The 13,326-nt window shown below is 48.6% G+C and overlaps 2 protein-coding genes across 2 annotated transcripts; one reads left to right on the forward strand and one right to left on the reverse strand.

The window, feature by feature from the left end:
* The first annotated feature begins 1,387 nt into the window (after window positions 1-1,387).
* LOC124666549 (cyclic dof factor 2-like) lies at window positions 1,388-4,532 on the forward strand. Its single transcript, XM_047203890.1, has 2 exons — window positions 1,388-1,723; window positions 2,748-4,532. The coding sequence occupies exons 1-2, from the start codon at window positions 1,544-1,546 to the stop codon at window positions 4,173-4,175; spliced, it is 1,608 nt and encodes a 535-aa protein (XP_047059846.1). The 5' UTR covers window positions 1,388-1,543; the 3' UTR covers window positions 4,176-4,532.
* A 151-nt stretch (window positions 4,533-4,683) lies between these two features.
* LOC124661980 (mediator of RNA polymerase II transcription subunit 27-like) lies at window positions 4,684-11,853 on the reverse strand. Its single transcript, XM_047199873.1, has 7 exons — window positions 11,543-11,853; window positions 9,825-9,986; window positions 5,936-6,389; window positions 5,633-5,692; window positions 5,463-5,531; window positions 5,236-5,279; window positions 4,684-5,153 (listed from the first exon to the last, which is right to left on the reverse strand). Exons 1-7 carry the CDS (start codon window positions 11,851-11,853, stop codon window positions 5,012-5,014), a joined length of 1,242 nt encoding a protein of 413 aa, XP_047055829.1. The 3' UTR covers window positions 4,684-5,011.
* Between the last annotated feature and the right edge of the window lie 1,473 nt (window positions 11,854-13,326).

Below are 13,326 nucleotides of genomic sequence, written 5' to 3' on the forward strand. Positions count from 1 at the left end.
ATCTAACAAGCTTGGTTGCGCAAAAGAGAGAATTATAAAATACAATTAAAGTATATAAACAAAGTTTTTGGAAGTTGGAAGCATCGGGATGCTATTCGACAAGCTCCATGTACCAGGTCCTTTGTAGTGGTGGAAACTCTGTGCACTTCAAGGATATCTGGCGTGCTAAAATCCCTACCAAGATCAAGATCTTCCTCTGGCAGATGATTAGGGGTCGTTTACCTTCTTGCGATCAGATTTGGAAGAGGCATGGACCGTCCAATGGCACCTACGTGCTGTGTGGAGATTGGGAGGACTCCAACCACATCTTCTTTCAGTGTGCACCGGCCAAGTTCATGTGGGCGTGTGTGAGAGATCTACTGGCGTGTGCCTAGAACCCTGTTGGGGCGGGGGACCTTACGGCAATTACCCAAAGCTTGTCAGGCAGAACGCGTAGAGTAGTTTGGATAGCTATTTCTGCGATGTGTTGGGCGCTTTGGAATGTTAGAAATAAGATGACTATAGAAAAGAAGTTCGTCTCGCATCCGACTGACTGTATTTTCAGAATGATGATCTACCTGCAGGAATGGAGGCTGCTTAGCAAGACCGGTGATAAACAAGCTATCGATGAAGTGATGGGATCCCTACGAAGCTTGTATGCGAGACTCCATGATGTGTAATAGTCTAGACTTTCTATTTGACCTGGACTAGGTGTTTCACCTGTGTGTGTGGCTTGTATGCGGTAACCTTGATGTATGACTCTACGCTGTTGCTTTATTTATAAAGCTGGGCCTCGGCCTTCCGTTTAAAAAGAAACAAAGAAAAATGTACAGGAAACGTGTCATGCTACGAGATTGAATGAATCTATAAAAGAGGGCGGCGTGAATCTTCAAATTCCAATAGAATTAAGGCATAATAATCCAAATCACGGTAAATTTAAGCAGTAGCAATCCTTTGATGCAAGGACAGTCGATAGAAAAAATTCTAAGGATTGAAATCCTACAAACATTCTATGAATATCCTACAATCCAAGAGGCCTTATATAAGTGTGCACTCTAAAATGTCCAAGGAATTACCGGTGTAGTCATAGTTTTAAATAGCGGGCTATAGGATATAGCCGCGACCTCCAAAAAAGGCTATAGCCACCTTTTAGCACGCGAATGCCTTTACCGCACCTTGCTCGAAAGGCTATAGCCGGGCTATAGCGGGGCTATAGCCGGCTATTTAAAACTATGCCTATTTGAAACTTTATTTCTTTCATTCATAGGGGTGCATGTGCAATTATTATAGTTTTAGAGGACCCGCGCGCATTAACCCCCTCTAGAAAAAGCCCCCTCCTAAAATTCCCCTACTTTTTTGCCCATTCAGTTTCACAGTACTTCAATCTCATATTCCCCATGTAGAGTAGGAGCTATATCCATTAGCCCCTCTCTCTCTCTCTCCCTCTCTCGCTCCACCAGCTCGGTGTTGCTCTCTCGCCGTTTCGCCCAGCTTCGAGTGTCAATACTAGGCCCTAGCGGCAGCTTGCGATCTTTCTTGGTTCGCGGTGAGGGATCGATCGAGGATGTCGGATCACATGGATTCCGGTATAAAGCTCTTCGGCCGGGTGATCCCGTTGCTTCCTGAGGCTGCGCAGCCTGGGTCGCCGGAAGCGGAGGCGCCGGCCGGCCTCGAACATCCGCCGTCGCCGCCATCGGAGTCGGAGACACCGGCGCTGGTGGAGGCTGAGCCAGAGGATCATAAGGTTAGCTGACGAGAGGCTTTTTGTTTGATCGGCTACTCAATATGCATGTTCCTCGATTTTCCCTGTAAAATTAAACAAACGCACCTTCATCTCATCATACATAGAGTCTAGCGTAAAGAAAAATAGAAAATGTTTAGCTAGAATTTAGCAGTTGAATTTGAGAATTGGGAATAAGTTCGAGGTTCAGGTAAATCGCCTGGGATGTGCATGCTGATCAGGCTGGCGATATGAATTAAATTGGGTTTGGATCTAAGAGTGGATAGGTCCAAAAGTCCGTACAGCGTTAGATGTCGGTTTCTCCAATTTGGGTTCTATCTCTGAGTCCAAAAAAACGCTGCTACAAAAGTTCTCCTGGTTGTGGGGCTTGCAGGGCAATAATTGTAGTACTATGCCGTGGATGCTGATTAAGAATTGTTCTTTTCATTTTATAAGATAAAATGAAGTTGAGCATGAAATTCTTTAAGATACTCCAACTCTATTGATTTCAGGTTCTGTGAGATTTTTTGTTTAATTTGTGCATGAACAGAGCATGATTCGGCGTAGCATGTGTTGCCTATATATAGATATAGATGACTGGGCGAGGAGACAACATAGTTGGTAGGGTGTTGTTGTCTAGCTGCTTCCTCATAAGTATCACCTCTGTTCCTAATTATAATTAGGTACAGAGGTAGTAGTTATCAGTTACCAGTGCAAAGTTAGCAATCCATGCAAAATCTAGCTTCCTTTGAGCATGTGGTGGTCCCTCCAGCGCTTTTTCATCTTCATTTGTCCAAGAGTGGTCAGCTAGCAAGGGGCTTCTCTGTTGAATAAGAGGTTCAAAATACCTTGGTTTTGTTAAAACGGGGCAGGGAAAATTTGTATGGCAGATCATACATATGCTCTCTCTTTGTATAATATTATTGTAGACCTGTTGGTACATCTGAACAAACATAATGTTCTCTCTTCTGTTAGATGTAATATGGTAACTCAGTTTTATTTGTGTTGAAGTATTTGTTTGACAGTATCTCATGTTGCAACACTATAGGATCATCACAAAGAAACAGAAGACAAAGGTGATACTGAAATGAGGGTTGATGTGCCAGAAGAGAAAGAACTAAGAGAGAAAACTGACATTGATATGGAGGTTGATGCACCACAAGCGAAAGAAAATTCAGAAACAGCCGGTTCATCGGCCTTTGACCACAAGAAAGATGACTCTGCCCAGATAAGCAATTCTGACGAGAAAGCAGCATCAGAACCGAAGGATGAGAATGAGAAGACATCAAATGACGAATCAGGCCAGGATAAGGTGCTCAAGAAGCCAGATAAGATTATACCCTGCCCTAGGTGCAACAGCATGGATACAAAGTTTTGTTATTACAACAACTACAACATCAATCAACCTAGGCACTTCTGTAAGAATTGCCAAAGGTACTGGACTGCAGGGGGGACTATGAGGAATGTACCTGTCGGTGCTGGGAGGCGCAAAAGCAAGAATTCACCGTTGCACTACCGCCAGCTGTTGATGGGCCCTGATTGTTTAATGGGGTCTAGACTGGACATCTCCAACACACTGAATCCAGAAGCCCTCGCGTCTCTGCCTTCTATCCAGGCGCAGTCAACCAGTCGAAATGAAACAGTTCTCAAATTTGGGCCTGAGGTGCCACTTTGTGAATCAATGGCATCTGCGCTGAACATTGAAGAGCAGCATATCGCCAATGCTGGACCTGTACCAAGAGGTGAAACTAGGGAAGATAACTCCTGTGTGTCTTCTACCACAACAAATAACGGGTTACCTGCCACCGCGGTCCACGTTGATAAGAACGGAGCACCTGTTTACTGTAATGGAGTTGGCCCGGTGCCTCAGTATTACCTTGGAGCTCCTCCTTTCATGTACCCTTGGGGCATGGGATGGAACAACCTTCCTGTAATGATGCCAGGTGGAAGTATGCCCGAGTCTGCTTCTCCATCAGAAAGCTGCAGTACAAGTCCAGCTCCATGGATGAACTCTCCCATGATGCCTGGCTCAAGATTTCCTGCACCAGCATTTCCGTATCCTCTTGGTCCGCCCGCTCTCTGGGGTTGCTTACCAAGCTGGCCAGCCGCGGCATGGAACACACCGTGGATGGGAACCAACGGGTGCATATCGCCGTCTGGGTCAAGCAACAGCAGCTGTTCAGGTGGGTCTCCTACCTTGGGGAAGCATTCCAGGGACTCCAATCCACTGAAGGACGACAAGGAGGAGAAATCACTGTGGGTTCCCAAGACGCTCCGCATCGATGACCCCGATGAGGCGGCGAAGAGTTCCATATGGGCAACTCTCGGCATCAAACCTGGGGACCCTGGCGTCTTCAAGCCTTTCCAGTTCAAGGGTGAGAGCAAGGGCCAGCCAGCAGACGCACGTCCTGCTCGTGTTCTACAGGCAAACCCCGCAGCGTTTTCTCGATCGCAGTCATTCATGGAGAGTTCTTAAACTCATGCCTGTTGCCTATGTTATACTAGCTTTTTTGGCAACACGGCTTGTACTGTAGTAAATTGTACATATAATATAGCTTCGCGGTACATGAAAAGATCAAAGGAGAGCTTTTTGAATAGCCACTAACCTGCAGTGGAGCTTGCAAAGAGCTTTCATGAGAACTTCCTTCGGGGTGTGTATTGTAAATACTTGACAAACTGGTTATGTAAAACTGTGTAGTCAGGTGTACGCTCACCTGGTTTGCCCCTCCTAGTATACAGGTGCAAGTTGTAAACAGTTAACATTGATATTGATGACAACTATTCATCGTATCAAATAAATGTTTGAGATGCCCAGCATCGTTACCCCTTTCCAGATAAATGTTCTTTGTTTCACGATTTTGGAGGTCTCCAATTTGACATATTCCTATCTATGAATGAATCCTTATTTGGTTTTAGTTCAAATTTGAACTAAAATCACAAGACTTATATGGATTCGAGGGAATAAAATTGCTCAGTCAGTGATATACGAGTCAAAAGTACGTATGCCTAAATAGTACCATAGCTTACTTTAATCAGTACTTTGAATAATCGAAGTACATAAGAATTATCCATATTCTACAAGATTCAGGTCCGCAATTGCATGCTCATGAGATGCACATGTTTTACAAGAGTGAGGTGAAAATGCAACCAAAGTAACTCATCAATGACCAAGCATTTTTGTTCTTAGGAACTAACTGCAATACTACACAGTTCAATATTGTACGGTCTTACACATCGGGCTGCATTACACGTAGAGTAAGGCGATGGCGTTAGAAACATCCTAGCTAAAAGAGTCCAGATTGTGTAGAAGCGTCAGGTATCATAGGAAGAACATCCAATGTGATAGGCCTCATGATGATCTGAACCCACGTTTGATGTCTGGTGGTAGGGACGGTGTACCGGGGGTAGAAGCAAAGCCAAAGACTTGTCCATGAGCAGAAGGCGTCGGCATTTACTGCATGTCAAATAATGTAATGTTACTTATCTGTACAGCAGAAATGCTGATGATAATATGATGCAACCCGAGTTATATATACCTGCAGAGTTTTGTAAATAGAGTCTGATAATCAGCAATCCAACGCTGCAAAAGGTTGACATCTTGTTAGTACTAAACACAAAGCAAGGTACCATTGTTGCAAAAACTTGCAACAGCAGTATAAAAAAAGTGACAATGAATTAACAGTGTTAAGCAAGTTTTGGCAAATGACTGGATGACTGTCCTTAAGTATTTTTATTGCAACGACGAATATTTGGTACGACTCACCAATAACAGAGGAAGTGCTTTACTGGGCTCTGTACTGACGAAGTACTGCAATGCCTTGTCAGCATGCTCCTACATAATCAAAACAGAGTACTCAGTACACCCATGTTTCACTTCCAATGCCTATTATGGGAAGAAATAATCAAATCAAAGAACTTAAAAGAAGCATGTACCGTCACATGTTTAAAAACGTGATGCACAGACACGCCTCTTGCATGCAGGTAGCTTCCTCCCTGACAGAAGAGACACATCATCTGTCAGAAATAATACCTTGCCCACTCATTTTATCAACAAGAACAGTGAACTTTGTCCATCAAGTGTATCATGCGAACATGCTAACAACCAAAAAGTGATCTTGCTACACAAGCAACTGCATGTTATCAACTATAAACACACACTACTAGGGCAATGCTTGGCTGCTTATGCAAAGTTTATAATTGATGTGAATGGAGTCAGCTTATGGAAGAAATCCTTACCTCAGCGGGAGAGAAAAATGCAACAGCATCAGGGTCAGTAGATCCTGCAGGATGCAATGACACTAAAGCTCTAAATATTGAAGGAACCAGCAGCTCAATTACTGCAACCTGATCTATGGGAGTCGTGATAGAACCAGGTCTTGATTTGCCCATATTATGCAGGTTCAACTCTTTAGATGGATCCACAAAGTCATCATCCATCAGAGATGCTAATGATGAAGCTCTTTTTGACCAATCCAAACGTCGATATGTGAATATTTTCATGTTGGGTACTTCATTTTCTAGATTCTTAAGTATCTCAGACAAAGTTTTTTCTTCTATCTCTCCATTGCCCGGAGACAACCGTGGCCTCTTAGCAATACCAGATTCATCATCAGGGAGATGGCTAAGAACTTCATCTTCCAGGTGAGGAAAGAATCTTCTTTTCTGGTCAGTGAAGGCCTTAAGAGCTAACCTGAAAACAACATTGAATCAGCATGAATCCATAAGCAACAGTTTCCAGCCAAGTTTTTAGGCAATCAGCAACGGAGAGATCCGAGAAATTACCACTCTATTTTAGGGAGTAACACTACATAAAAGCAATGAAAGTACACTACGTTAATTGTACGGTTGGCAATGTTCACTAACACGCTAGGACTAGTTGGGCTTGAAATCAGTGCCTAGCACATAATCAACTGAATAAGCAGGCCTGTGCAGGGCTAGTCATCAATATAGGTGGGACAAATCAGCTAGGTGGCCCAGCATTCAGGTGGGCTAGTCCGCCTTTTAGAACACTGGTAGTTGGTGAAAATGTTGCACATCACTCTCTTAGATAAGGTCCACAGCATCACTTCTGGTGGTGCTTGGTGACGAACCAGTCACAGTGGAAAGGGCTGTCTTGCTCATACAACTCACCTCTTAGTGACTGTGGAAACAGTGGCATACGTACATCAGCCATTTGGAGAACAAGTGTAAGAGCATCTCCAGTCGCGTCCCCCAAACCGTCCCCCAAAGGGATTTGGGGCGCGCCGGACAAAAAAAGCGTTCCAGCCGCGTCCCCCAAAGCCCTTTTTGTCCGGGCGCGCCCCGATACGGTGTCCGGCGCCCCGAGCCCGTCCCCGTCCCACGGGGACGCACCGGGGACGCCGGACACAACGAAAGCGAGGCCAACCGACGCGGGCCCGACCCGTCGGCGGCACAGGGGAAAATTCGTCTCACACTCCCGCCAAATCCCGCCGCTCCCGCCAAATCGCGCCTATACCGCCGCGCACAGGCCTCCCAAAACATATCCTGCCGCCGATTCATTTCTCCTATCCCGCCGATTTCTTTCTCCCTCCCGCCGTGCACCCGCCGCCGCCGCTACCCTCTCCCCATTCCATGGCGCCGCCGACAGCCCCCAAAAAGATGGCGAAGAAAGCGGCCAAGAAGCCGCCGGGCAATGCGACGATAGGGGCGAAAGCGCCGTTCGCGAAGCCGCGGAAGGCGCCGGCTGCGAAGAAGAAGCCCGAAGGCATGACCGAAGATGAATGGCAGCAAGATTGCCCGCGCCGGAAGCTATCGACGGCGGAGCCGGAAAGGACGCGAGGGCGGCGGAGCCGGGAGAAGAAGGCTCGCGGCGCGCCGGCACCGGCGCATAATCGCCGGGTGTATCGCCGCCACCAACGCGAGCCCATATAGTACGAACGTGCCGGTGTACGTTCGGGAGTCTTCTCTCCGTCGCAAGCCGCCTTCTACAACGACGGCCCCTCCGCCACTCCCGGGTGCGTGACGCCTAACTTGTCGCCGCACTACCAGGATGCGCCGCCGCACGGCGGCTTCAACCCCAACAACCTCTACTCCCGGCGTACGAGCAACGCGAGCCAGGACCCGGTCCGGACGGCGGCCCTTTCACCGGCCGCAGGGGTCCGCTCGAATACGACGGCGCCGGTGCTGTGGAGGACGAGGGGGTTGAGGAGGAGGACGACGAGGAAGAGGACGGGGTGGAGGACGACGAGGAGGACGACGTTGAGGACGAAGAGGGCGGCGAGGAAGAGGGCGGCGAGGAAGAGGACGACGAGGGTGCCGGTGACGATGATCTCGTGGAGGTAGACGCGGACGGCGTGAGGACGAAGAAGAAGAAGAAGAAGGCGTCGGGCACACGAGGCCCGAAGTGGACGGTTCCGGAAGATCTTTGTCACGTGCGAGTCGTGGGCGACGGTGAGCCATGACTCCATCATCGGCGCCAACCAAAAAGGCGGGAAGTATTGGGCGAGGATCAAGGCCGAGTTCGATGAGCGCAAGCCGATCAACAGCGACTACCGGAAAGTGCCAATGAAGAGGAGCCGAGAGGCAATGTCGACGCGATGGGCCATCATCCGGGCGTCGGTGAACTCCTTCCATGGGTACCATCACGACTTAGAGACCGAGAGGCGACAGCGGCGCCGACGTCGGCCAACCGGTACGACTCGTTTCTTCCATAATCCGTAGCGCCCACATTGTGTTCGATGAAATGACTCTCGCTTTCTTTGGTTAGTTTGATCGGGCTATGGAATTGTACGCCAAGTACTCGGATGGTCACAAGTCTTTCGTGCCGACGCATTGCTATGGCAAGCTCAAAATGAATGAGAAATGGAAGTTGACGCGCTCGTCGTTGTCCAAGGGGAAGGACGCCATTGATCCGGACGCGCCGCCGGCAACGTCGGCGAGGCGTCCTATCGGCAACAAGGCTGCCAAGGCCGCCTTGGCCGACGCTGCGTCGTCCGAGAAGACGCAGGCGTCGATCACGAAATGCCTCGCCGACGTCTCCTCGACCTTTATCTCCCGCGACAAGAAGGCCGACCAAAGGTGGGCCGAGCTGCTCAAGAGGCAAGAGGAGAAGCCGGAGCTCAAGAAACGCAGGGACGACATGTCCCTCGCCGAGAACGTCGACGAGAGGAATGTCTCCCCGGACGCGAGCGGCGCACAACTTCTTCAAAGGCCGGATCCTCGACGACATCGAAGCCAAAATGGCGGCGGCGGACGCGGCGGCCCCGGCAGCGGCATCGGCATCGGCGGCAGCGGCAGCGCAGCAAGAGCGAGGCCGACGCGTCTTCTACTGCTACACCTGCGTCGGCCTCCGCGTCGGCGACGGAGCGGACGCACCATGCACAGGAACAGGCAGATCGCGACGAGGTCGTCGTGCTCGACGGGCCTGCGTCGACTCAGGACACGACGCCGTCGACCAACCCCTTCTTCTAATTTGCATGCACCACCGGTCCGTAATATGATCGCGCGCCCGGTACTTTGATCGATCGCCGCTACTCGATCGCGACGAACCGGCGGGAACGATCTCTTTTGAATGCATCTATTTGAATTTCTGATTGGGGGCGGCGTTTGGGGACGCGGTCGGGGAGCGACGTCCCCCAAACGCGGCACGAACAAAACACGTCCCCCAAACGCTCGATCCGGCGCGCTTTGGGGGACGGTTTGGGGGACGCGACTGGAGATGCTCTAAATGGTCTGTTCAACACCATCAAGGAGGAGGCACAAGTTTGGGTGACCGTATGCGCCGCCAAGCTAGGACATCATTACTTCATTCTTATTTCTGTAGGGATTGTGTTCCCACTTGGTGGCCTTTCTTAAGGCTTGTATTGAGAATGACCAGAGGGTCAGATGGTTAGCTCGAGTTGGTGGCTACCCCGCAACCCGGGTTCGAATCTCCTCGGACGCAGATTTGCGGCTCATTGAGCTTCTTCTATAAGAATAAGCCCTGGGTGCTAGTGCCCATGGGTCTCGTTTTTTTTTAAGGCTTGTATTGTACATACACTCTTTCTAATCTCAATGCATCAAGACACAAAGCTTTTCACAGACGCAAAAAGAATTTTTCGCAGATCAAATAAAAAATAAAGAGTAAAGCCAAACACAATAGAAGTAAATAAGTAATGATATTCACCTAGTTCTGTCAACAGCTGATGCACCAGCTTGGCCTGCCAATTGACGCTTCCAAGCATATGCCACAACAGCGCCATCTGGGCACACAAGTGGCATATGCAAGCCCCACGAATTGCCTCGAGCTTTAAGGGCCCCATTTAAAACTCCAGACTCTTCCAATTGCCTTGCTAACAGCAAAATAAATAAATAAATAAAATGAAGAACTCAGTACGGAAGAAGTGCTAAAAGGAATAAATGATACTTCTTAGGCTGCAGCTGAACCTGAAAAAGACTAGCCCCAAACACTGAAGAAGAAAATGTGTGAATTCAAATGAAAAGTAAAAAAAAAATGTCGAAGAAATTTGGCAAGGATGTACATAACCAATTAGTAGAATTGTGTCAACGATGACTGATTCATCCAAAAAAATGGGGGCACAATAAACACAAAATGTTACAGTTATCTAAGAAGTGGAAATCCTAATGCATGGAACTTCTAATTCAGTTCAGTAGGAGAATAATGGGAATACATTATATTCTGCTAAAAATTGTTCAAGTTTGTTCCAGATAACTTTATAGCTTCCAACCTCTTAAAAGTCACATCACATCACCTATTAGACTTATCAAGTAAATTCAAGGCTCTCTCAAAAGTTAACTCTTACATGTAACATTACCTAGTAAGTTTAGAGCCCCATCAAGATTGAAAACTCACAAGTTTTTGATCTACAGGTGGATAAGTAGATATACTATCACAAACATTCATGTGCTGTACAGACAGTGTTATGAAGCAGACTATCCAACTGTGCAAAATTTCATCATCAATAAAAAATGTTTTCCTCTTACAAAATGATCTTGTAGGGTGATAATCTAGCCTAACATTGTGGCCCCGAGTCACACTACAACAACAGCTTCTAAATGCCAATTCTACCCACAGAAGTTTAACAAAGCATATAATATTGTATCAGAGGCAGGTACTAAATACGAGTTGCATAAAATGGCCACAATCGAATAGATCAAGCGATGTCTTCGCAAAAGGCCAGAAACGGATAAAACATGCAATGCCAATATGCCATAGATCAAAGTTGAATGGTTAAGAAAAACATAGGCATTAGTAAGGACATGTATTTAGATTGTGTAGAAATCAGAGGTCGGCCTCACTTCTAAACTTCTCAATACATGTGGGTCAAGTTTATCAAATTTTATCATGGTTCGGCATCTTCAAATAATATAATTTACACAAACTTTTTATTTTGCTGAGAACAAAATATGTCAAACAGGACAGAACCTACCTGAAACAAACCCTGTCTAACCAAATTACCTCCAAAGCGCTAGCATTAGCCCACAAAAAGAGTAGATAATAATATGAAAAGTCAGCATTCTGGAAGAAACCTACAACTATATGCATATCTAGGGGAATAACCAAACCCTATAACTTGCGAGTTTCTTCAAAATCAGCTACGCAACACAAACCAGCTTAGCCCGAATCACAGATATCAATTTCCCCTACCATAACGAAGACATGAACAGATTTCCACCACCTCCGCGATTTCCTGATTTAGATTTATTACGGCAGAGGCATACCGGCAGAAGATGGGAGAGTGGCTGTTCTCCCCACCCTTCAGAAATTATGCCAGCATAGTTCATTTCCCAAAGTACTAAACAGTCATGTAACCACCCAAGGGAGCTAAGAAGGAGCTTTGCGGATCAAGACGGAAGAGCGCGGGCGTGGGCGGAGAGGAGTACCTGCCAAGGGCGCGGAGGTCGTCGAAGTGGCGGTGCATGGAGACCTCCTCCTCGACTACGACGCGCTCGTTCCTTTCGATGTGCTGCTGGGCGCTGTGCGGCGGCGCGCTGGCGGCGGTGAAGAGCGCCTCGAGGAGGCGGTCCGCGCCGAGCCGGATGTCGGCGATGATCCTCCCCGCGCGCCCGAGCCGCTCCATCGCCTGCGCCACCTGCTTTGGGGGCGCGTCCCCGCCCACCGCCTCGTGCGCGCGCGCCGCCGGCGCCGGCGCCGGCGCAGCCACCGCCATCGCCGCCTGGGACTGCTGCATCATACTCGCGGCCGCGGAGATGGGGGAGAGTCGTCGTCCTGGACGAGACGAGTGACTAGAGCAAGCCCATTATGTTGAGTTCACATGGGCCGAGTTTTTTTCTTGACCCTGGCTACGGTGGGAACCCACCCTAAACAACTTTATAAATAACCGCAAGAGTACGAGGAAGCATTACAGGTTTTTAAATAAGACAGGGAGAAAGAAGGGAGAGGGGGACATAGCGACCAGCCATTACACATTTAGAGCAGAAGAGGAAGAGGGGGTAGTACATCGGCGAGTCCACAACCTAATATTCTCGATGCATCTACGAGAGACTAAGGCTATGTCTTCATCATCGCTATTGAAGGTAAGGTCCGTGCGTTTCTCCATTTCCAGAAATCCCATAGAATGGTTGTGGTGATGGTGACTTCCTCGAAGCTGCGGCATTGCGAAGACCACATGTCCGAGAGGCGAGAAAAGTCTCTGGCAGTAAAGTCGGAGTAGAAAAAGCTCCAAACTTCATGGGCCCGGGGCATAGAAGGAGCAGGTGATACATGTCTTCATCTTGGTTGCATGAGAGGCACACATCAGTGGGGCTGAGATGGTGTCTCAACCGCCATTCATTTGTGGGAAGGGGCTTCTTCCTGGCGAGCCAACAAAAAATCTTGCACTTGAGGGGAGCAGCGCTCCTCCCAACCTTGTCCGCTACTTCATCGATCTGCAGATACCTGAAAGAGTTGGAGTAGAAACTTTTGCTCAACGAACATCTGGTACATCGTGACCAGGGACACCGAACTAAACTCGTTTGCAAGGTCACGAAGGTCGGACTTAGCGGTCTGCGAAAGGCGCGGTCCAAGTGTGCCGCGGAAGTGGAACATCATAGCCGTGGCCACATTTATATGAATCCGGGTAGAGTGAGAGAAGAGGTTGGGAAAGCGATCTTGAAGGGTAGAGTCTCCAATTCAAAGATTAGGACCTTCGTTTGGGCGGGGGAGGAGGGCGAGCACGCGGCCCAGGGGAAAGCCCTCGTTAACTGGAAAACGGTGTGCAGACCGAAGAACCTTGGGGGCCTGGGAATGCCAGACATTGAGCGATCTGGACGCGCTCTGAGGCTGCGTTGGCCTTGGCTGCAATGGACCGACCCTGAGCGCACGTGGGCTGGATCGAAGCTTCCCTGTGACGATGCCGATATGGCGCTTTTCAGGGCTTCCACCAAGATCACCGTGGGCAATGGGAAGCTGACATCCTTCTTGCATGATAAATGGTGCGGGCGGGGCCCCCTTTCTCTTTGGGCGCCTGACCTCTTCAAGATTGCATCCCGCAAAAACCGCACGGTTGCCAAAGAGCTTAGCGACTACAATTGGATCCGCTCTGTCATCAACATTAGCTCACCTACCCGATTGGCACAATACTTGGAGCTTTGGGACATCATCCACACCATCACCCTTGTCCCTGAGCAAACGGACTCCATCTCCTGGACTCTCACTACCGAAGGGA

The sequence above is a fragment of the Lolium rigidum genome, chromosome 6, assembly GCF_022539505.1.
Source record: "Lolium rigidum isolate FL_2022 chromosome 6, APGP_CSIRO_Lrig_0.1, whole genome shotgun sequence".
Taxonomy (NCBI): domain Eukaryota; kingdom Viridiplantae; phylum Streptophyta; class Magnoliopsida; order Poales; family Poaceae; genus Lolium; species Lolium rigidum.

Excerpts from the sequence above, each read along its gene's own strand:
- LOC124666549 (XM_047203890.1), top strand. The coding sequence starts at position 1,544 with ATGTCGGATCACATGGATTCCGGTATAAAGCTCTTCGGCCGGGTGATC. Across the intron at positions 1,724-2,747 it reads CTGAGCCAGAGGATCATAAG|GATCATCACAAAGAAACAGA; the intron begins GTTAGCTGACGA and ends GCAACACTATAG.
- LOC124661980 (XM_047199873.1), bottom strand. The coding sequence starts at position 11,853 with ATGATGCAGCAGTCCCAGGCGGCGATGGCGGTGGCTGCGCCGGCGCCG. Across the intron at positions 5,532-5,632 it reads ACGTTTTTAAACATGTGACG|GAGCATGCTGACAAGGCATT; the intron begins GTACATGCTTCT and ends TTGATTATGTAG. Across the intron at positions 5,280-5,462 it reads AAGCACTTCCTCTGTTATTG|CGTTGGATTGCTGATTATCA; the intron begins GTGAGTCGTACC and ends AACCTTTTGCAG.